Raw genomic sequence first — 26,090 nt, 5'->3', positions numbered from 1 at the left:
TGTGTAAGATTTTCTGATCTATACACCTTCAGTATCAATCTGTGCATGTCATAACTTAAAGAAACTGTATGTATAGTCTTCATTGTGACTGTCTGTCATTTGTATAAGTTACACGAGCACATTGAGTTTTCCTTACTCTTTATGTAGTAAATTTGTCGACTTTAACCTCAAATATACGTACATGTATATCCCCTGACTTTGCATGCAACTTGCACTTTTCTTTTCAACCTATCAAAAATCATTCTAGTATGACCATAATTTTTTTTTAGTTTTGGTTGCAGGAATTGAAGTCATGGCATTTTGTTAAACTGGTAATCTCCGCTGGGGATGTGTGTAGTAACACTGGGAAAGAAGTTTTCAGTTCTATCCAAAACATTCAAAATTCTGATATACATGTATTTTAACTAGGTGCGAAATAGCAGGGCAGAAATTTATAGTGCATAGACAGCCTAAAATGCCTTATGTGGCAGTATTATCCAATTCATCCTTCACTCATCAGTTCTCAGGCAAATCGTGGGACTCAATAGCCCTAATTGTGCATGTGTAACCTGTGATAGGGTGCATGCTGCCTCTGGTGGAAGGAAATCTTGGGGCTAAAGGTTTATGTGTCTCATTGTGTTTATTTAAGTGATTTAGCAGAAACAAAGGTTTGCCAGTCTGTAAAATTGTGTTGGTAAATTCTCTCTGAATTATAAGCAGAGTAGAGTTAAGGCCAATTCCTCAGAAAACAGTGAAATGCATTGTGAAAAACCAAAATGAGGAATGAAAGGCAAGCGTATTTGTGTGTCTGCTGGTTGGATCTGTTCGTTGGATTATGATGGATCTGTTTTGTACTGTACATGTATGCCTTTCACTCTAATGACACAAGCTGTTAAAACAGGAAGATATAGTATTTCTGTCACCTACATGTACAGTACAGTGTGATATGACGAGATGATGAGGAAACAACGCATTCATCATTGATGTTTGTGTATATTTTATATTGAATATTTACATGTAAATACAATAGCTCAGACTTTAATTAATGCTGCAATTGAATATAAATCATTTAGGCTCTGTCCTTCATCTATGGGGTACTTCATTATGTAGTTCAAATCATATATGTTATCTAGAGAAAAAACATTTGTCTTCAGTTAAGACAGTTCATGAAGACAAGTCTTTGTTGTCTGACAAAAAGACTTTAATTTCAAACTAAATTAGATTAAGCTCAATCTCAAAAAAATTTACAAATAATTTTACACATACATGTACATGTATGTTCTTAGTGGCAGTGATGCTTATTACATGTTGCATACCGTATTCAGATGTTAAACGAAGACTGGCTACGACATTGATATGTATCATCACCTCAACATGTACAGATATTGTGTGTGTGTGTGTATATATATATATATATATATATATATATATATATATATATATATATATACATACTTATTGTGTTATAAACGACCGTAAACCTGAAACACATTGTTCTTTGAGCTTGGATGTATATATCTTTGGCTGTTTTAACCTAAAAAATATTTCCTGTCCTGCTCACCTGTCTGAATTTTTAAATTGTCGTTTACTTAAAATAGAAAACCCCTCCTACATATATGAAAGAGAAGGTGTGAAATATGAGATAAGGGGCATACAAGTCTGTATCTGTGCATTCTGTGCTGTGCTTTGACTGTTGGCCCACAAACCTGAAAACTAAACCACAGGAAATATGTACATTCAGACTTTTGCAGTATAGAACAATAGTCTATATAGACCTAAAAGATCATTTGAAATTTTTGGAAGTTCTGTCATTCTTCTTACTGTAGAAATAAATGTACATGTATCAATGCAGTTATAAAGGGTGAGGTACAGTACACATACCTAGTTGTGATCGTTGAAAGTATGCAAGTGGGATGTACTTTATTTCTAGGGATAGAGTAATAGGTGTACAAGTAGAACTGTTCATCAGCTGTTCCGCATGGTACAATGTTCATACTTAGGAAGTATCATATCCTCTTTGGGTTTTAAAATATGTACATGTAACTATGACCACAGATCAGACAAACATATGGAGATGAGTGTACGTGTTTGACAAGCCTGTATGAGGATAAAGCCACATCCTCGTGCTATTTCAAGAATGTGAGCAAAAATCAGCTGTTAGTATTGTGGTACAGATTAAGACTATTCAGCAAGGTGTGGAAAAGTTCTATAAATAAAATTTATTTTAAATGTACTTTTAACCAAATAGGAAATTAAGTGTACATGTGACTATATTTACAGTATGTACAGGTAGATTTGTTTTATGAGGATCTGCAGATTTTCATTTATTGTAAACCATTGGCCTTATATGGGCAGCTAACCGTACCAGACTCTATAACCACATAATCCATTCAGATTATTAAAATATAAATAGCAGTTACATGGGAGTGTCTGTGTACAATAGTATGGGATGGAATATAGACCTACATATGTACATGTACATGCATATTCATTTATGGTACGCAGTTAAGATGAATGTTGAAACATGTACGGCTTCTGTTAAATGTACATGCGTGCAAGTGTTACTTTGTTAACCCTTCCCACTGTCCTGAAATTATTTTTCTTCTGGAGTGGTACGAGAACATGAAAGAAAATATTGAGTACAGGTTCATATTGAGCCATCTTTGCCCATGGAAATGTCTGCATACCTGTAAAACACATACATGTATCAATATGCTGATGATTTGATCTGTTGAATTTCTGTATTTTGGTTGCTCATGCTATACATGAAAGTGAGAGATTTGAACTTGTAGCCAGTGTTTCCTGATCATTATTGGTGTCCTGGCTGCTGTTAACAAATAAAAATTCTTTTATGTTTGTATAAAGTTATTGAATTCATTGAAATATCATAAAGTATCAAGTAATTAAGATGTCCACAAGAAAACGTTAGTGTTTTAGTTAAGTGCATGTTCGCGCAAGTGTTGATGTAAAGGGATTAAAGCACAGGAATTTCCACATAATGTTACAAGTTTATCAACACCCTTGTGGTCCTCTCCATGAACATTGTGTAATAAAATCTGAATGTTGTTGGCATCTGTCACAACCAGTCAGTTGAACACACTTTTAATGTGTGCAGGTTTGTAAACAGTAGAGCAGTAGATGTGGCACAGTTGGGGTGTCTCCTCTATCTGGGTGAGCCAGTTGTGAGGTGAGGGCTACCGGGTCACAGTTAGGAATTACTTGTACACTCACCTCTGTGTTTGTATACAAGTACATCTATCCTAAAAGACCAAAAAATTCCACCACAAAAGAGCATTTTTGGAGAGAAATAAATGTCATGAGACATTACTTCTGGTGCCAAAATTTACAATGTACCAGTAGGATATCATCCTATCTTTCAAACACCTCTCAAAGTGTCTTTCTAAAATCAGTAGAAGTCCCAGAATCAGGAAAAATGAGCAACTTGGTCATGGACAAAATTTTAGGTCATTTGGGGTATGTTACACACACTGCAGTGACTAATATACATGTATCACTGGCACAGGCTGTATCATACATGTACATGTGTGTTCTATTAACATCAATGGAATGTGGTCATAAGGGAGTTGTTCATCAAATAACAGAACTCTGATTCAACTAGCGTGGAATTCAAATGCAAGTGCATCTTAAACTATTTTTTTTTGACTGTGTGTGTGTATAAAAGCAATGAACATTCTTGTGCACATTGTAAATGTACATGTATACACGTCCACTGTAGATGTAAAAAGCCCATGAGCAGCGGTTCACTCTCCTAAGTCTACTGTTGTCCACTTGCAGTTAGATGTGTCATAATTTTGTTCAGAATTGTTAAAATGTATTTGTTATTGGCAGGTACATGTGTGGATTTGGATAGAACAGTGAAAATATAAGTGCAACGTGCACTGCACATATACCAGTACATCACATGTATGTATACTGCTGCATAAAGTTCATTCACCTGAGAAGGATTTAGGAGAAGGTGGGTTGATGAAGAAAAGGTCTTATCTTTAAACAAGCTACATTTACAATGTTGTTTTGTAAAACCTATATTTTCATCTTGACTTGTATTGTGTGTTTCCCACTTTTAAGTCTGCTGAAACTTAAGGAGTAAATCATATCTGAGTTATGGAAAAGATATTTAATTTAAACTTCTTTGTTTATAATAAGACAGTGACAAAATTATAATTTACGTTTTTGTTTTATAATTATTGTAAAATTGACCTTATGAGATCTGTTGAATAAGGCATGTTACCAACACATGTAAAGATCAGCCTACCTCAGTGCATGTACATGTGCATGTCCTTGCAGACATTTGAGGTAGGTAACAAGATTTGGTGGGGAAAAATGTGTTGAAGAACTAATCAGTCCAAATTTATGAAGTTTTTTATTTGTAAGAAGGTAGCTAAAAATTAACATGTAAAGTTAATTGAGAAATTGAAAAATTTGTTACTTAAATCCATTACAACACCTGAGGTAATCCATTCCTTCCAGAGTTACCTCCCATGGATAGAGTGGTAAATGTAGAGAACAGCTATGGGCTAAAAGGCTTGTTTTTCTCTTCATTGAAAGAATAATTCTTTATTACCTTCTACCTACTTGGAGATGTTTAAATGCTTTTATTGTGGGACATGAACTTATGACCACAGCAGCAATACATTAAAACATAAGCAGCAAACAGATTTGTTTACTTGTTTAATGAGATATGCCTGAATTTGTATGTAGATGACTGGAGGCGATAGTTGACTGGTACAGCATAACACAAGACATCATGGTGAACATGTATGTTTATATGGATGTAATTAAAAGAGAAGGAATTCTTTTTAAAAAATCAAAACTATAAAAAGTGGGTGACATAATTTGCGATGTTTAGATATGAGAGAGTTAACAAAAATTAGGAGAAAAAGAAAAGCGCTCTTTGGTATACGATGAGCACATGTACTCCTTTTACTATCAACTTCCATGTGCTAAAATTTTATGTTAAAAAAAGTTGGAATGTCAAGCGGTACACATATTTTTGTTTTGGTCATTATTGTTGAGCTGTTGAATTATTTATTTACTCTCAATGTATTTTACTTAAAGTTTGATATGTGAAAAAAAAATTCTATTTTAGATGATAACGCTCAATACTGACATTTTTCTGATTGGCAGTTTATTAAAATTTACAACAAAAATACATCTAAGTGGTCTCTTAGCCTGTAAGCATTATAGTAGGAAGATACCAGGCAGAATCCAAGCAAACCCAGTTGACCTAAAAACCAAATTGAAAGTTGAGCAGAGGACATGAGGTGTACATATACATGTATGTACATAAAGGTCAACCTCTTCTTAATAAGATTGTATTCTCATAGTACAGGGGGCCTCTGTGGCTGAAACGGTTTGAAACGGTCCAACATGGTGCAATGACCAAGGAGCCTCCCACCAATGCGGTCAGTGTGGGTTCAGGTCCGACTCCTGGTGGCCTCCCTATCCTGTCGTACGTGGAAGGGTCTACCAGCAACTTGCGAATGGTCGTTGGCTTTGGTTCTGCCCAGTTTCCGCTAACCATGATGCTGGACACCGTGGTATAAATGAAATATTCTTGAGTACAGCGTAATCAAATAAATAAATGAAATCCTCGTAGTACATGTACATCATGTACATGTAACATATAACCAGTGCTTCTTGAAACTCTGCCTAACTGATTATACAGTGCCAGTACCATACATGCATTTACATACTAGTACAGTACCTGCGGGTATTTGCATTTTTACCTGTATTCTGCAGAGTAGTGCATTGTCATGTTCATACATGTAGTTGTATGCTGTGTAGACAAGTGTGTTATTTTAGCCTTTCCCTTGTATAAAATATTGCTGGTAAAATGCACTAGCCCGGCTGTTAGTATGTTTAGTAGTCATCATGAGAACCAAATGTGAATGACGTCTTGGAAACTTTCAAGGTGCTAATGTAGAATTTGGCAAAAGGGTAAAACATGTAGATCCTGGTTATAGCAGCAGGCCTTTGAGCACATGTCTGCACTAGGGTGCTGACTACAGTATGTAGCTGGCAGAGAGGAAGGAAAGGAGGGGGTGAGTCAGAGACCAGAAGAAAACCTTCTTACCTACATCTCATAGTACATGGAGAAGGTGAGAAGAGGTGGAAGGGAGGGGGAGTTTAAAGAACAGCCCAGTGCGTGTGAGAGAACTACAGCCCTGCCTACATACTTCACGGATGACGCCTTCTCTGGTGAAATAAAAAGTCATTAGTACAAGCTCTATTTTTGTCTCCTGTAGGATTCCAAGTCTGCTCACTGGTTCTTCCAGCTCTGGGTCTGGGACAGCATGGGCAATAACTCATGTAGAGTATATATAGAAGTCGTCATTGTCAGTTGTCCTCAGTTTGTCATTAATTGTGATGAAATATTTAACTTTAAATAAATATTGTTTCTGTTACATACAAATGTACATGTATTATCTGGAATTTTTCATCCAATTTACCAAAATAGTAATCAATATGCCTTATGATAAAAGAATACCATTACCACTATATGGTACCTTAAATATACATTTTAGAGATGGTATTTGTTTTACTGGTGTTTAGTGGTATCATGATGTCCATGACACTTGCAGTGCACAAAAATAAACATGTATGTATACATATGGAACTGAAATTGTATCCCTTTTTCATACTTTACCCTATTTCAGAACTTGCATATTTCGACAACCATGTACCAGCCCACACATTTAATATAAGATCTGTAAAATGTGAATTTTAGAATGTTCTTAGGATGATTTCATAACATGCATATTTAGTATTGTCTTGAAAAAATGAGCTAACATTATTCAGAAAAGTTGCATGCCAAGGTTAATCCATCCTCTTCTGCTGTGTGCCATGGGTGCCCAGAATTAAGTCTGTGGCTCAACACTATAATTTACCTCTGGCCAGGAAATGAACCAGTAATTGGGCAATGTAATTAAACACATGACAGACAGATGGCTGCAATCTTTTCCTTGAACCTCCTTCAACCCTCTTCCATCTCCTCATGCTCTCCCCTCCAGTGAGTGGCTGTGCCATATATGGCATCCAGTTGCCATGGCAGTGACCTGAGGCTGTGGCATCCTGTGACCTCTGAGAATGTGTGCCTCCTAGTTTGGGTACTATCTTTGTGAATGTCTGACCCCTCTGCTTCTGTCTATTAATTCTGACTGAACGGGGAGAGGGAGAATAACCAGGTACTGGCATAGGACTGCAAATCTTGGCCAGGTTTCAGCTTTGGATGTGGCGTGGAAAAAGTAAGTACTTTTACCTAGCCTACCTGAACATTTTCCTTGAGCTTGATGTTGGTTATAAGCTGTATCTAATATTGCCCATCAAGTATTTTGCAAGATATGATGGTATGGTTGTTTTTGGAATGTGATAGCCCTAAAGGGACACCTGAGGATTGGTAAATTGTGTTTTTCTCATCACTTGTAGGAGGCTATTGTTTTTGCATTGGACCAGCTGTAGACTAAGCAATATACAGTTACACAAGTAACACTTTGATCCAGGTGAATGACGTGAAATTTGACAGACCCTAGCTATCAATTATGGTTAACCCTTTAACTATTATTTTGTCTGATATTGCTACAGCTCCAAAGAGTTTGAACACAAACCCCGACCTGTATAGATCACTGTGAATACTGTACCTCCACGGACAGCATTGATGCGTGTGTGTCGTGTACAGTGTGGTATTAGGGTAATTACCTGCTCAGGGAGCTATCTCAACTGTCATCAACTACACAGTCAGCTCACACCCAGTCATTAATGTCCCAGAACCTTCAAGTTCATTAATAAATACCCCTACTCACTGGTAGTTTCCCGCTCAGCGAAGTTTTGATAGGCTTTGACCTTACTCCTGAATGGGCTGACCTAGTTCATTGGAATGACAAGTAGGGGTTTAATAATTGAAATTAACCTATGGCTGGCTGACTTTTGTAGTATGTGAGTGGAAATTAGCTGTACAAGGACTCCATAGTTTGTTTAAACATTTGATGTAGATCTACATATACGTGTAAATCATATTACTGTGTCAAAGCAAAATCAGAAGTCAGTGTTTTTCCCTTTACATTGAGCATTTATATTTTAGGAATGATTGTCAGGTTTCTGGCACGTGTAAATATTGTTTGGGGTAAGTGTAAGTGACAACCACTGTCAGTGTCAAATGATAAAACCTTCAGGCTACTTTCAGTAGGGGCAGCAAGATGTATTGAAACTCTCATACCGTTTGATATTGCCTAACTAATTTAGTGTGAGTAAAGTATCTTTTTGCATTTATCTATATCATAAAGCAAAGAAATCAGTGTAAAGATATTAAAAGAGTGGATTTTAAACATAGATGCTTAGTTTGAGTTCAAGGCATATGCTGTAATATATTCTACCAGGTAGATGTACATGTAAATAAATGAGATTCATTTTGTGTTTCTTTGCTCTTTGCACATTTTAAACATTTGGACATGACTTTTTTTTCATGGGTACATTTCATGTAACAACCCACAGAATAACAGAAAGTCACCATTGCTTTGGAAATGTCATTTGCATTCTTGATTTATTTAATATACGTCATGTACTTACTGTGATAACATGTATATAAATGTACATGGAACAGATAAATATGATGAGCACTACGGTTGTTCAGACACATACATGTGTAATTTGGCATACGTTTTTACATGTTATACATTTGCTTCATCAACTCCTTCTATAATTATGTGTAGTGAACTAAGCATTTACATGCATTGGTACATGTTATTTAAAGCTGAGCATTGTCTTTCAAAATTTGATTTTTTCAGTATAGTGCACATGCCATGTCGTAACTGCACATACATGTATCACAATTTTGGACATTCATGTACATTTAGTTCATGCAGTTCATGTAGTTGTGAATTCATGTAGTTGTGAATTACGTACAGTTCAGTATGTGAATAAAACAAAGCCAATAGTGCTACACCTGTGGGGAAGGGAAAAGTCTGCTGCTCCCTATTCACATATGATGTTAAGATGGGAGACATTGCCATTTGGATGAATCACCCCTGACAAGTAGTTGTATCATACCTTCAAAGGCTCAACCTTTCCTCTCTGCACCTATCTGACCATGTATAAAAAGGATACTAGGAGTTTGGGTTATGGGGTTATTTTTGAAATTATAGCTGATGGCAACCTATCGCATCCCTCAAAGGAAGCCAAGGGAGCTTGGAGATATTTTCAACCAAATGGTTTTTTACTTCAAGGTTATTTTTAGGCTCAAGGTGGTGTCTGTTATTAATACCCAACTTGTCTGTTTGAGTAGAAGATGGAAATGGCAAAATTCACAGATCTCAGTTTACTGTTTTGGCCAACAACTGCTCTGATATAAATCATCAAGATAATGAGATATGTGAACTCTAAAGGAAGGTGATCCTTGTACATTTTTGATGTTAGCAGTATGTTGGCATGTGTGTGTATGCGCGGTATAAAGTCTTAAAGAAAGAATGCTGCATGACAGTCAAAAGGAAGGAAGTTAAGTACAAAATGTGAAATTTTTGCAAGCGTTAATGGCAAATGGTTTTCTACCAGGACCAGCTCCTACTCTGCATTATTACACAAGAACAGACATCTGCACTGCTTGCCCTTGTGTGTTTGATGATCACTTAATGTGAAGGATTTCATTATTTCAAATAACCTTAATAATAAAAGGAAGAGCAATAGAGAAGAGCTGAGTTTAGGGTCTCAAGATTTAAGTGAATGTTTTCGGAACAAAACCGTGCAGTTTCTGAGAAGGAAATTGGACAGCATGCAGTTTACTGGCAGTAATACAGTGTCCATATAGGGTAGTGTAATTGAACTTGTCAAAACCAGGTCTTCTGAGGAAATTACACACATTTCTCTTCATTTATCTTGGCAAATGAAACAAATTCTTGATCAATATTCTCTTTATTTGCATGTATGTGCCTGAACCTGTTTTATGTAGCTGCTGCTTTTGGTTCACATGTTACATGTATGAATCTGTTGCAAGTTACATGCATGTAGGCCCATAGCTTACAGTTGGCAGAGATCTAATGTACCCCGTTGAAAAACAGTAGTTTAATTAAAAAAGAAAAAAGCTCGTATTATAATAAATCAGATATCATGGGTTCATATTCTTGAAATTTTAATGAAAAACTGATTCATTTGCGCTGTCAACTTTGTGGGGAAAATGAATTCATCATTTTTATAATGCGAATTAAGTGAATGGATGCATTGTGTTATTGCTTTTGCTTGCCAAATTCTCAATTCCCAGGCTGTTGTTTGACAAGATGTCAAGATAACCAGGTCATCAGAGAAAGTGGCATTGTTTCAGGATTGCCCCTTTAAGAGATTGTGAAAATCTGTATTTTATTGATTAAAAGTGGATTAGAGATTCTCTTGTGACTGACTGACCATTTAAATGAATAACAAACATGGCAGCACATCAGCATACAATGGCTCTGCTCTGCCTGTCACTACTGTCATTTTTCCTTGAGCCTGGTCCTTCCTGATCGAAATGTGATTTAGAATTAAGGGGTAAATTATCTCCACTCCCAACCATCTGTCTTGGAGTAGTCCCATTTGCTATGTGGTAGAGGTTAGACAGCTGCTGGTCCTGGGTACCCAGTGAGCTTAGAGAAGGGGCTGTTGTAACCTAAATTAGGGATCAAACCACTGACTGGTGTGTGGGGAGTGTTATTGTGATTGGCACATGGACCAGGGCTTGTAGTGTGTGCCATGGCTGTAGTATCACTGTAACTGCTGGCCTCTGCTGCTCTGGACCATTGCTTATACTGTGGTTTGATTCTGTAGCCCATGCTTTTTGCTGCCCTATTAAGATCTGTGGTTCTCTGGGGGTAAGTTTCTAGTGTTTCATTCAGATTGTCCATTAGAACCCACTTGTGTCTGGGCCTGTGAGTAGATTAACAACTGAGATCTGTTTACATTTGGCAGTGCATGTAAAATGTACACACACTGTATAACCACTTCTGGTTGAATCTCTTTGCTGTATGGTACAATGTCTTTTACAATACGATCTGCACTGTGGTGGCAGGGAATAGCACTGACAAATATACATGACACTTATATATCAGAAAGAATATTGCCTAATTAATGTCTAATTCAAGGTTACATGATGTATGCTATGTACATGTAATAGTGTGCATATGCCCAAATATGGAGTTGGTACAGGTACATGTAGTTCTATATGTCTTGAAATAATACATATTTGTACATCATAATTTATTAAGTGCATTAGTACACATCTCCTATACATGTAAACCTGCCAATAGTCAAAGGGTGTCCCCCGGGCTATGCCTGGTTTCCTGCCATTATAATGCTGGCCGTTGTCGTATAGGTGAAATATTCTTCAGTATGGCGTAAAACACCAATCATATCAAATATATATATATATTTATATACATGTATTGTTATAAGAAAATATTGAGTTCTTGTTTCATGTCTTTTTAACTAATAATACATTGAAAAAGTATATTGCAGAGAGCACTGTTGACATGCACATATGTAACTGCACATCTCCATGAATTTGTAATTGTTTTGATTACTAGTATACTCTGGAAACCAAAGTCGTAAGACATGCTGTAAGGTGGTTCTGGGGTCATGTCTTTGTTCAGCTGTGACAATAGAAGCTGGCACCCCCTGAGGACTTGGTGTCTTATGGCCTAGTTTACAAGAGGGAGCAGACTTCATGAAAGGCCCACCTCTTGCATGGGGTCCAGCTGGCACTGTTTTATCTTCTGGTCAATTTATGGGGGCATTCCCCAAATTCCAAATGTAATCAACACAACAGAACACAGACTGTTTTGATCCAGAAGCCTTACACTGGTCCCATTCATACAGCTAGCAACCTGCTCTTGGGGTTTTTGAAGGCAGTGCTGTAGGTAACAAAATGTGATGCTATAGAATATCACATTCAGAATGCTATATAAATCATATTCGAAATGAACTTCCTAAGTGTTTCTTTCATTGATCATTTTCCCCACAATATGGCACAAATTTTGCCGACAAGGCGTTAAGCCAAAGTCATTCATTCATTCATTCATTCATTCAGTATTCTTTTCCTTTCAGCTCATTTACATATTCATTATTTAGTGTGTGTTTCTATCTGCGGAGTCCATACACCTATTTATATGGAAAATGTGCAATGTACATGTACATGTGTACCAAGTAATGATCTTGTCAGTTGTCTGGTACATGTTCATTTCTGATAAGTTTATTGCAAAGTATTTTATTTATTTATTCGATTGGTGTTTTATGCCGTACTCAAGAATATTTCATTTATATGACGGCGACTAGCATTATGGTGGGAGGAAATTGGCAGATCCCGGGGGAAACCCACGGCCATCCGTAGGTTGCTGGCAGACCTTCCTACGTACGGCCGGAGAGGAAGCCAACATGAGCTGGACTTGAACTCACAGTGACCGCATTGGTGTTTATAGCAAAGGAAACATGCCGGTAAATAATGTACAATGCTGTGTGTTAGTAAATTACAACAGTCCAAGTAAACAGCTTCTGTGCACATGTACTTTGTTATTATCATCTATGTGTACATGCACAAGTGGATGTATAATATACTCTCTACAACACCTTTTCTTTGATCTTTTTCTGCAATGGCAGGTTTGCTTTTATTTGTCAAGTTATATTTTGTTCTCATAAAAATATAGAATGTATTAATATTGCCAAATTCCACATCAATATGTATTTGTTTGTTTAACAGAGCAGTGGCTACTGCCTTTACAACTGTGAAGCTGTGATAATATTTGGTTAGCAATGTTATGCTCTGTTTAACAGTAGCTATGTACAAATTGGTACCTGTCTGACATGCAGGCTTGTGGGTAATTTGACCAGAAGGGTACATGGTAACCTGACACAGGACTTCCAACTCACAGTGGCTCTGTCTGGTACAACTTCGCCACTTTAATACCCTTAAAGTGCCAACTGGATTAGCATTATGCTAGCAGCTTAGATTATTTGCACATGTGACATCTTTGTTCTGATACAGCTTTAAACACCCCTTCGGGAAAAATGCTCATGCAGTATTGTAAGCAGCTGAGGTCAGATGTTAGTGCAGAGGTTACATGTACATTCATTACAGTAATACAGTATATAATTAGGTAGTAGTACTATGGAATGTTGTTTCCTGTATTGGCATGTGTACATGTATCCTCATGTTTATTCTTTAGCTGAAAATTTGCAGTGTACTTGAGCATAGTTGTCATGTTTATTGTTGCAACAAATTATTATTGAGTCTTTGTTTCCATACTTTTTTTATGAATATAATATATAACATGTACATATACATGTAGATTTTGTAAGAGATTGTAGAAGACACAAGAGATGCACTGCATACAAACATCTGTAGGTCTACATACATTTGAGTGTAAACCTTCCAGTCAGTGATAATCTCTAAGAATGTTATCTTGAGTCTTGACACCATGGGCTTATGAATAGCTTCCAATGGAGCATTTTATCCTGAAGTATTTATACCCGGTCAGCCTGGTCAGGTGACAGTTAGTGGACAACAATCCCCTGCAGTGCCAAATGTATGGTGACAGCCTTCTGCCACTGTTGTCCCATAATTGATAACTGTACTATGATGTATCAATAGATAGCCTAAAAGGGCACCAGAAGCCAGCATGAACACTTAATAGAGGGTGTTTGTTCCCAGGAATGCACTGCCACATTAAGAATGGTCCCCTCCCCACAAAAGCTTGTAGCCCTGGGCTAAGAAGAGGTTTTAAGCACACCATTAACCTGGGCAGGTGAACTTTGGCTTGACTGGGTTACCAGGCTTACACATATATACCTTTGGAGTACAAGATAAAGCTAATCACTTTGTGATAGATTCACTAAGATGAAGACCGCAGGAAGACAGGTACTGTAATTAGTTATGTAAATTGAGTATTTATATTGTACAGGGTTCATGTACATGAATGTGCACAAAAAAAATGCACAAATTACATGTATTTGTACATAAATTACTGTGTATGGTACTTATTGTGCTGGTTTGTCAAAATATGTGACACATGTATGTCCATACAGGTGTAGGACATGTTTCACACAACAAATTCATGTTCACGAAGTTATGCACTCATGGCAATGTGGCATGTGTACTGGGTGTGTCTTTGTACTGCAAAAGCGTTACAAATGCATACATATATACATGTATAGAATGTTAATCCTAGTTATGTTTGATAACATCTAAACTACGTGGTACAGTGTCTTTGAAACATACTGTAATTCTCAAACCTTTGCGCCTGTTTGCAAGGTGTTTATTCAAACATATACTTTTTGTGAAGCTCTCAAACTGACCAATCCAACCAATGGAATTTCTCTGCAAAATCAAATGAAGGATGTACATAAATTGCTCTGAAAGTTGCTCTTTCATATGCGGAAGGGTTGAGGAATTAGGGTAAGCCAGATACTCGCAGAAATTAAGCATGTCTTATGTTGTTGTGCAGGCCAGTAGTAGTACTTCTCTGAGGAAATCACAATGTTGTGTGCAGTTACATGCACATACTGATTTTCAGAAATAATTCCTGAACTGAGGTTTGTGACGCGGAATGCTATTCCTACAAAAATGAATCACCTGCTAGCATTTGTGTATGTTTGTTAAGCCTGCTTCATTTGTGTAAGAAATCTCCATGCATGTCAGGGATCAGTACATTTGACAGGAAATTATGGATGTTAAGCATCAGTATTCATGACGTGTGATGTTGAAATGTACAACAGATTTGATATGTTGTAAACTGAAAGGTCAGGGCTCTGCTATGTGTATGTTTGTTTATTTGGGTGAACAAAATATTCAGTGGAATGTTGATATGGTACATATACATGTACATGTTCTTGTATGTATGTAGTACATGTGGCTTCTACATCGTTACATCTAGATGTACATTTTAGAGAAATAGAAGTTATTGTACAAAATGTACTGTACTTATTGATTGGTATGTGTAGATAAACAAGACCACATACAAAATATCTAGGACTGCGTGAATGGCAGAGAATAGTTTCTGTGTTGAAGTCTGTTCAGTTCAGAATAATGTACATGTATTGTTGTCCATGTGCAAGTTGGAGGCATTGTGATGAATTTGATGAAAGCACATGCTGATGTGAGAGCTCGTGCAGAGCTTCACTTGTCTATAATGTGGATGGGAATAGTCCATCAGAACCATCCCCCTGTTGAACTGTTCTGTGGAAAGAGTCAAATTATCCTTTAGTGCTACATGAATTCCAGGAAGCAAGGGGACCTCATTCCCATCAGTGACCTCATCTGGAATATCTCCAACAGTTCACATTATGCATGGCCAGTTGATGGTGCAAGGTTTGTTAAAACTCTCGGCTGCAGACCAGTGTGCAACAAACCGCAAGTGTATCAAATCCTGTCAGAGAATGTGGCCGTGGATAATAGGGCATAGAATTGTACCTTCAATAGAGTTCTGTCCACACTGCTGGCCTAATCTAATTTGGTGCTATCAGGACTTTCTGGCAACCTTCACCATTTACCATGTATTCCCAGGATAGCACCTTGTCTGTAGTCCTAATAAATTCTCCTCAAGATACTCCATTAACAGATGAGGCTGATCTGGATGTCAAACTGCAGAAATCCCCTAAATCTGACCAGGCTTAAGGTCGTCATAACTGTGGTCTTCTGTAACCTGTGCAGCAGTGATCTCAGCCGGCTTTATGAACGAGGCCTGCAATTTTATTGACAGCTTTACTTTAACTGTCAAAGTAGAGGCCCAGCTCTGAACAACTAAGCCCTGTAATGAAATTGCCAGCTGACATCCAAAAACTTTATTTGGATGTAATTTTTATATTCCCAAAGGTGCCTTTCAGCCCCGAATGTCCTCGCTTTTGACACAAAGAATTTGTCTTTGTTAAGTACACGTACAGACCTCTCTGCATTGTGTTTATTTAAGGAAGAAAAAAAAATTAACTTTATTTTCAAAGACAGCCCATGGAGTGTCAGTGTTTTATTGATTTACACAATTACTGCATAAAAAAACATTGTTTAGTTTTCGCATTTATACCTTGCCCCATGTACATTTATGTTCTCACATTGGCAGACGTAAGCTCTCATGTACTGGTGATCGATAAACGTGTGTACATGTATACACTGGGTACATATATATGTATATTTTAGACGTATGTACGCATGTACATTTAATATGCCAAAGAACTTCGAAGTCACAGTTTTGTTTTGTGTAATCCAAATTTTCAAGGTTGTTTAGAACATCAATCATTGTTGCCAGGTTTCTTTTCCAGTAAATTGTTTTTTTCTATAATCTGTTCAGCATCTCTTATGTATCAGATGAAAGATGATGTGTCCATGGTTGAAATGGTCCAACAAACAAATTAGTATAATATTTTACATGAAAACTCTTTTCTCCTGCTTCTAAGAAGGGGGCAGAGGGAAAATTTTAAAGGCAATACATCTAGGCATTCAGGTTTTGTTTTAAGGACAGTTTGAACTTGAATTATGTTCATGTTAAAGTAGTTTGTCTTCATTAGCTGTCATCATCATCTTGAATGGTTTCCTGTGAATTATTTAGATAATGATGTATTACTCACTCATTGCTTGGTGGGCCTGGGATGGTTCCTCAAGATATTTTATCTAACAAGTTCTGCTCAGCAAGAGGTCTACTCCTGTATTTGTCCCCAGTTGCCCCACATTTAGCTTTTGCCTGTTGGAGATAGGCAGCCTTCAAGTTTGGCAAACATTTGTGTAAGGAGGACTGCAAGCATTAAAGGCTTTCTATATATAATCATTTAATGCTTCCAGTTCTCCTTATTTTTGTGAGTTCAGCATTGGTTAACCTTGGGGAATATACATGAACATGTGTTATATCAGAAGTCAGATTGTTTGTAGGGAAACGTGAACAACCATGATCCATGATAATATTAAATGATTCACTGAAATCTTCCATCTCTGGAATCAAGCCAGTTGGCCCATGTAGTAAAGCTGTGTTCACTATGTGTAAAAGCTGATACACATTCATGCACATCCAGTGTTCAGTAGTAGTGGACACTGGACCAGTGTAGCCAATGAACCATTATGCATAAATACATACACATGTATACCTATGGAAACAAACTGTCAATTTCACTGAGCATAAATTCTACATGCCTTCACATTGTTGAGGCATCTCAGCTATTTATATCCTTTGCACACTAAATTTACCCTTTGGCTTCTTGGAGAGTTGAAACTTGATGCCCCTTGGTGTCTGTATGCCTGACTGGCCCTCCTCTCCTTTGCCCCATCCCTGCCCATGCCAGCTGACTCCAACTCTCCACTGCCCATCTGTCTGATGCTATCCCCTCACTGCTAATGATGACATTTTCATTCACTACTGGAGATATGAGATGCACATGTGGAGTCAGTCATACATGTACCCATGCATTTTGACCATTTTACTTATGTTCATGTACTGTACAAGCAACAAGGTTTGGACTGTTTTTAGGACACTGTCCTATTATACCGGTATTCAGAGCAGTAAAATATGGATGCCATAATTTAATTCTATGTACATGTAAATTGGATATTTTTCACAGTATCATATACAGGATTTTACAGAAAGTTTAAAGTAATATTTACAATGTATAGGTGTTAAGGATGCATGTACAGTATTGGTACCTTTGTACAAATGAAAGTCTCATAGATGTACTTTATATATGGAAATGCCCAGGCACAAACTGTAAATCTTGAACATTTTCAACCACTAAAGTTCTGTTTTTCAGTGGAAAGTCAGCACAAAATTAGTATGAACATGACACTAAGAATGATTTGTTTGTGTCACTAAAGATGCAAGCTTCATGAAACTGTGCAAATCATTTCTCTACATGGTTGTCTTAGAATGTTTCAAAATATTGGTTGCAGAGGTAGTTGAAAATGTTGAAGAATTAGGGTGCACATGTGTTTGTGGTGAGGGATGGAGTGATCAATACAGGAATGAATTTTACAGCAGGTGTGTGACTTGGACATGTATGCAAATTTTATTTCCACATGTAAGTGTATACATACAACTGTACATGTAGATAAATGTCCATGTACTGTACATACATACCTGTCCAAAGGGCATGGAGTTGACATTTGCGACAGTCAGTCATGAAGCTGAGTTTCCTTTTGTCAAAAATGTTGAGCATATGCCCTTTTATGTTCACCTGTATAGCCTTGAATTTGTGGATGTGACGGAATTCAGGATCTACATGTACATATAGGTTTATGTTAAGATCAGAGGAAACAAAACCCACTCCGTTCTTATGAGAAGTTTGAAATCTGTCAACGTAGGCCTACATGTATGTGTAATCAGAAGTTAGGCGAGAACATGCATTTACATATTTTTTTTTATTTCAGGTAGATGTATCATATGATTTAAATTGCTAATGTGAATACCTGAGTGTACCTGTAATAGCGTAGTACTACGATTTTCAGAGAAGGTGGTTGTGAATGGGGTCAGTTGTACATGTATTAAATTAACCCAGATCTAGCAGCCTGTCTTGTCTGTCACACACAGATCAACCCCAACAGTAAGGCCTACAATGAGGGTGTGATCGTGGGGGACTATGTGGAGGAGATCAATGGACAGCGCACTCACGGATTACCACACAACGATGCTCAACAGTTAATCAAACAGGCCGGGGATACCTTAACATTAGAACTTTACAGGTGAGTATGCCTAGCCTGAAATACCTGTATGTGTATGTGTATGTGTACGTATACATGATTATTTTAGGAGTTCTTGTATATATGTGTTCAGGTTGTCGTTGGCAAATGATATACAGACATTTTTCTAGTGAGAAGAGCTCAAATACAATAACATTAACATGTACAAGCTACATGTACGTGTGGGTGTGATCAAGCTTAGCAGCTACATGAACATGTACAGCTTGTGCACATGTTCTCTGTATAAATGCATCATGAAAAGTTAAGGAACAGCTGCATAGCTTTAGTCTCAGGCCCTCCCTGAGCCTTTGGTCTAGCTGGACTATGTCAGTTTAGGTCACTAGCCATTGATCAAAGAGGTCAAGGTGGCATTTTGGGTACAGTGGACACTTTTTCCCAGGATTTATGCCCTGCTTTCTTTACTCACAAAACTCCCATAATTTATATGAATTGTGAAAAACTGAATTGTACACACATGATTTTAGATCATACATATGCAAGAGCAAATGTAATGCAGAACACTCAAAGTATACATATGCATTCTGGTTGACCACAAGCACTCCATCCATGTCTGCATGCTGCATGTACATGACAGTGCTCATCCAGGCTGCGCAGTGATGAGGATTTAATGATCTTGTTTATGTCAACAACTTTAAGATGAAACAAAACAATTATTGTTTTGTTTGCATCATCAAGAAACAGATCACTGTAAACAAAGAAATGTTTTTTTGCAGCCTTTCAAACAAGCTTTATGAAGAGTAAACAAAATTCTATGCAATTTGTAAAACAGTGGTTTACTGGCAAAGTGCATGAGGATGTAGGTGTACTTGTAAATGTGATTGTTTCTGGCACATACATAATCTTCATGGAATCACACGCTACTCTCAGAACGCTCAAAAATTCTCATTGACTGTTTTCTGTTCTGTACAGATGACATTGTTGCACATTGATACTACATACATTGTACATGTACATCTGTTTATTTATTTATTTATTTATATCATTAGAGTTGAATGAAATGAATGAAATCAAACCTAACACTATTCCCAGGTCTCTGGTAGACCTCATGTACAGCTGGAGAGAAAGCCAGCGCGGGCTGAAGGTGAACTCATAGCGACCACATTGTTGAGAGGCATCTGGGCTTTTGTTAACCACTATACCACAGAGGCCTTGCAGCATGCAGTAATTCAATAAACATATACAGTCAAGAACTACATTTTCACCATGCAGTATTTGATTCTTACAACAGCTGCTGTGTTGAAAACTAACTGCCTTAAACAGGAAAATGTGCCTTAGCATGACTTAAGGTATCAGACTATGCATACATGTATAGGTATTTTCCCAGTACATGGGCTGATGTCCATGCATATTGACTGTTCTAAAACTGATTGGTTCATGGTAATTACCTAAACATTTACTGCATTTACTAAATGTTGTGGACTGGTGTTCAGCAACATTACGATGAAATAATACTATATGCTGATGGCCGCAGTATTCAGTTGGTTGGGTGTACACATATACATGTAATTTGGGAAGGTCTGTCAGTTACCTGTGGATGGTCGTGGGTTTCAAAGGCTTTGCGCGGTTTCTGCCCACAGTATTTATTTATTTATTTATTTGATTGGTGTTTTACACCATACTCAAGAATATTTCACTTATACAACGGCGGCCAGCATTATGGTGGGTGGAAACCGGGCACAGCCTGGGGGAAACCCACGACCATCTGCAGGTTGCTGGCAGACCTTCCCACTTACAGCTGGAGAGGAAGCCAGCATGAGTTGAACTTCAACTCAGAGCGACCGCATTGGTGAGAGGCTCCTGGGTCATTACACTGCGCTAGCGTGCTAACCGACTGAGCCACGGAGGCACCCCCCCACCCGGCCCACAGTAATGCTGGCCGCTGTTGTATAAGTGAAATATTCTTAAGTACGGCATAAAACACCAGTGAAATAAATAAATATGCATGTACTGCCTCTGGTATATGTAAGTAAAGTTTCACATAGCGCAGTTTTGATGACATTCCACTAGTTAATGATATATTAACCGTCATATTGTTTAATGTCCAAAGAATTGGCGTTTTGGTGTCTAGGGTAATTCCATCAAGTGGTTTGTTATGGACAGTGTTCCAGTCTCTCTAACAGGTAACCCCTGAGCAGAGCTGATACGATCATGGGCTCTTGTTGCTGGCCATTTGGTGAATTAATTTTTCCAGAAACATGTGGCTTGTTTCAGAAAATATGCGTTCCCAAGTGACTTAGCATTGCCCTGGTTGATTACAGTCACTTCATTTCAGTTAGCAATAAGAGCAAAGTAACTAGTTGACAGTTTATGGGAAAAAAAAAGGTGCACCTGCCTTGTAGATCAACAAATACTTCGATAGAATTCTTCAGGATATTCACCCGAAATTGCATAACAGGTTAACTACATGGATATTTACATGTATTACAAACAGTGTCAGAAATGTAGTTGTTGACTGTCATTTTGCCTGTCTACATACATGTGCAGTATATAGATTAAAGTCTCATTCAGTATCAAACAAGTACATGCATATTTACCGGAACTGGGTACTATTTATGTTTACCTATCACATACACAGCACCTTGCTATGATGTTTACCTGCAGAGTTGAGCTGTGTCATTTCACTATCAGAAACTGTTCTTGTAAATATTGGTGTCTACTTTGCCATGTGGTTTGTTATATTGGTATAGTGTTAGTAGGGCTATTCCGTCTACCTGAGTTTAGATCCAGGCTGTTTCTGTTGGAGAATTGCCCAGCCAGTGGTAGAGGTTAGCTGAAGGAAAAGGCGGTACGCTGTGCTACTATTGTTATCACGTAACAGCTTTATCATATTACCCACACCCCTGGGGTAAATCATAACCAGACCTGCAGACCTACTCGCAGTCACATAAAATGTACATATATTTTTCTCCATACTGGTGTCCAGATTCCAACACAAACATGTAGACATTTATGTGCATAAACATGGGAAACCTAATGGTAAGGTGTTAGATGAATTAATCTAAGGTTATGATCTCGTATTTTTGCTGCAAAATATAGGTATGTGTGCATTTTCACGCAGAGTATTTGATATAGATCTACATGTGTACACTGTATGTGACCTTTTTAAAGTGGGAAGTGTGTCTGTATATCATACACATGAATATTGCAAGTTGAATCCTAATTTCCTTGCACTAAAGTTGAACCAGAACACGTATTGGCTTACTTTGTCCTTTGCAAATCATTAGAGTAAGAGGATATGAAAGACTAAAATTTTAGGCCATGCATATTTGTTTTTTTTACAGACGGTCAAAATTACAGGATAGAAAAAAAAAATCATTGGTGGGAAATTCCCTCATATATATATATGGTGTTATACATGAGCAATGCATGTTTGTTACATTTACATGTATGTGTCATTAAGTACTTGTACATTAATGACTACTATTGTTTCTGTCATGTTTCAAAGAGAAACACATGCATAAATCTGCCTATATTTAGATTACAACAAGATACATTGTATTTATTCATGTACATGCAAGATATATTTGAATCACTCCTGTGCAATGTGGAACACCTCCAAAATGTTAATACATCTACATGCAATGCATTCCAGCGTTGTTCTTGTTTTTTTTCATTTAGAGGGAAGTCTTTAAATGGGCCTGTAAATGGAGATGCGCAGCATATTCCATCTGTGTCAGATGACCAAGTATATACAGGTATGTACTGTCTGTTGTTTGTACATTATGTGAATATATTTGTACTTTTTTGATGTATGTTCATGTTAGTTTATAAAAATACATTGCATATCACTCTCCACATTTATATGATATTTATAACTGTCAGGTGATAGTATATGGAACATTTAAGAGTCAGAAGCTATCTGTGGTCCATACCATAGTCATAGTGCCTACAAGCACTGAGAGTAACCATCAGGCAGTGTAACCTCATAAACACGATTTCATGTGGAGAAAACTCAAAACTTTCCTGAGTAAGCGAGTTGAAACTGTGACAGGTAGTCAATCAGGTGAAACAATGAGGTTTCTGATCAGTTGTTGACAGTTGCAAGGATGTAATAAATTGGTGTAATCCTAATTGTTGATCTCCAAAGAACCGCCAGAAAAGTCAGTTGACCTTGATGGGTTTAATGGTGTGGTGTAATGTAAGGGTTCGTCAGTCAGTGTTGACTGTGTTACCTGGGTGTAGTCACTCTGACATTTCCACAGCCAAGCTGCTGGCCCGTGCCCATGTTTATACAGAGACCTGCAGGCTAATACAGACTGAACGCAAAAGTCCAGAAGTCTGATTATGTGCAGGTTGCCCGGTAGTAGCAGTTGTAGTACATGTCTAGCATTCTCTGCCAAGATTCCTGACTCTCAGCTGTGATTTCTCTGGTAGTACATGTAGCTACAGCTTAGCCGAGTACAAACACAAAACGTACCAATTAATTAGTATTTTTCTCTGGCTGTTGTTCTCTTCAGCTCAAAACAGTCTGCAGACAATGCTGTGTGTTCACCTACTTGGACATGAGCTAGTAATGTGATTTTCACATATCATTCTTATGGCATCTGACATGTGCTTGTAGTTTGGCATTTTCAATTCCATTGGGTTTTGTGTACATGTAATTATAACATGGTGGCTGAAGCATTATGCTTAAGTAAGGCTTCTCTACATGTAGCCAGAATTGTGACACATACACATGCAATTTGTTGAAAGATACCCTGTATAGCTGGTTGTAGAGGTTAATGAGAGTTTTCTTGGCTATCTATGATGAAAACTGCTATTTACTTTGAATACTACTCTGTTATACATGTATATCCCAAGGGCTACCTCAGATAGACAACTTATGAATATGAAGCCTGATAAGAAAGGCTTGCATCATTGTTAATGGGATATTTTTTGACTGGTTCTGTGAGCCTGGTGGAGAAAGTCTTTAGTGTAAAGATTTTTATGTTGTGTAAACTGTAAGGATGTAATTCTGTACCTAGTCCTTAGATGACCTTGAGATACCTGCACTTCGGAAGAACTGACGGGAATTCCATTAGCCACTATATTTTCTCATCTATTTAGCTTTCGAAAAAGTGTCTCTTTTTTGGCAAGCATTGGCACTTCTCCAATGAGACAACACTGAACGAACACTGCTATATTCATAGCCTTTGGAGAGCTGTGGAAACACTGTATTGACTGGAATGTGGTACATGGTAAAGCAGTGTTAGCCTAATGTTCATGTACATGTATACAGATGTTTAAGTATTGGTGTGTGAAGCACAAGTGGTTTGGTGATAACATCTGTGGTAATACAGTCTGAGAACTCTTGACTGACTCATCTGTGCAAATCACAACTGTCTTTGATGAACATATCCATGATAGTGCCAAGACAGAGATTTATAGTGTATGTCCATGTGAACACAGTCAGTGCTTACAGGATGTACCTAAACATCTTGGTGCCTCCATGGACACTCCTTTTACTGCATGCCTATCCCTTCATCCATATGAAGCTGACACATGCCCCCAATAACCTGTATGATCCATTTCACCTACGTGTACATAAACCTATTCATTGGCCATTTCGTTCTGGTAGAGTGTGGAAGCAGAGTGGTTAGGTTTGTACATTTATAAACATATTAATCAATTAGCATTCTACATGTACTACAAAATGTACAGGTGTGCACTCATCATTTTTTTCTTCTGAAATAATGATGAAAAATTCTGTGAATCTCCTGTAGTAATACACATGTAGATCTGGTCCCTGAAATTGAGAAATGCTTGTATCAAGAATGATCATTGTGATCCTCTGCAAACATTCCTCTCGTTTAAATCTGTCAAGTTTTCAGCTGACTGTAATGTAGACATTTTTTGTTTTTCAAAATGATTGTTTTTGTCTAGAGCTACATGTATGTATTGGCTGGTAAAAGTGTGTTTTAAGTTGTCGTGGTTTCCAGATATAGTGGTAAGTATTTTACTTCTGTTTACTTGATTTGTCTGATTTTCATTTCTCTTCACCTGCGTTTTACCTGTGTCCTTTCTTGGTTTTTCTTCCCAGGTGACAGTGATACATCATATCGATCCTATAACCCAGTGTCCTACAGTTCGCGGTCAAGAGACTACTCCCCTTCCCAGGATTCTCAGTCTAGCATGACAATAACTGTTAACAGTAGGAAAGGTAAGCAACAACAGATTCAGATTTATAGGTGTCGTGTAGAAAGTGTATTTTGATTTGATCGTTGTTAGGGATTACACTTTCTGGATATTGCACAGATTGTAGTGTTGCAACTTTGCTGCACTTTTTGAACCAGATACCTCTGTGCGATATCTAGAAAGTGTCATCCTTGATAATGGTTAAATCTGTGAACAAAATTGTCTCTAAAACACACATGTTAGAGACAAACATAAAATGATATCTATACTGCCACTATACAGATTTCATTTATGTTAATCTGTAATGTGCTGTATGTCTGATATTTTACATCTGGTAAGAAAACATTAACTGAGCCCAAGGTTTGACCCTTAATTCAGAAGAAGTGTGCATTATGTTGGATGAAAAGTGTTTATACATACACAACTTATGTCATAAAAGTTACTGTAGTTAGTACTTTTTTTACTGATACTGTTTATATTTTTAATGGTTTAATGATTTTTATGTTCTTGTTTCACATGATTTCATTCTGTGTAATATATAGTACACAATTTTTTTTTTATCACAGTGACAAGAGTAGTTTTAACATAAAATGCACTTGCTTAATTTCTGGGGGGAAAAAAACTTAACCTTGATATACACTTAAAGACAAGTTTTAGCTGTAGCTGGAATTTTGTGTAAGGCCACCTAATCCTCTTCAAACTGGATAGAATTTTAAGTGGAGAACTTGTTCTTCTTAAGCAAGCCAAAAGTTAATCAACAGGAACATTCCAAGTAGAGTGTGTGGTCTTGATGTGTGGTCTGAAAAGAAATGATAATCATTTAAAGTACAGTTTACTTTCAAAAGATCCACAAAATTCTGACAAAATGCATTATATGGGGTTCTAGATGTCATGCGTATATTTTTATTTGTAAGGGAGATAACTCTTTATTTCAGACCAGCATTAGCCGAATGTACTTCAGATATGTATGGAGTGTGAAGGGCTTGTCTGGCCTATCTTGTTTGAAGTTTTTGTACCTGTAGGCACATCTGGGTACTACTTAAGCTGGAGTACATTGTTGCGTAACTAATACTTAATTTTAACGAAACATTCCTTCCTGAGGCAGTCATCTTTTTCATACGCACACACACATAGCAACAAAGGCATCTGATGTTACAGTAAAGCTGAATTGTCATGCAGTGTTCATATACAATACATTGTACATGAGATTATATGAAGAATTCACTGAAAGCCATGGATGTTTTATGTCAGCCTACTAGGATTTATACATTATCATGTATGTGTAACCATTTTGGCG

At 37.3% G+C, this 26,090-nt stretch overlaps 1 protein-coding gene across 1 annotated transcript in view; it reads left to right on the top strand.

The window, feature by feature from the left end:
• Positions 1-26,090, top strand: part of LOC135479605 (sorbin and SH3 domain-containing protein 1-like) — an 80,522-nt gene that overhangs the window by 7,606 nt on the left and 46,826 nt on the right. Inside the window, exons 2-4 of the mRNA XM_064759533.1 lie at positions 18,510-18,661; positions 22,298-22,374; positions 24,699-24,818. Of these exons, the coding sequence (XP_064615603.1) occupies positions 18,510-18,661; positions 22,298-22,374; positions 24,699-24,818 (349 nt within the window). The remainder of the gene's footprint in view (positions 1-18,509; positions 18,662-22,297; positions 22,375-24,698; positions 24,819-26,090) is intronic.

The sequence above is a fragment of the Liolophura sinensis genome, chromosome 1 (assembly GCF_032854445.1).
Source record: "Liolophura sinensis isolate JHLJ2023 chromosome 1, CUHK_Ljap_v2, whole genome shotgun sequence".
Taxonomy (NCBI): Eukaryota; Metazoa; Mollusca; class Polyplacophora; order Chitonida; family Chitonidae; genus Liolophura; species Liolophura sinensis.
This window is presented reverse-complemented; position numbering and strand designations above follow the sequence as displayed.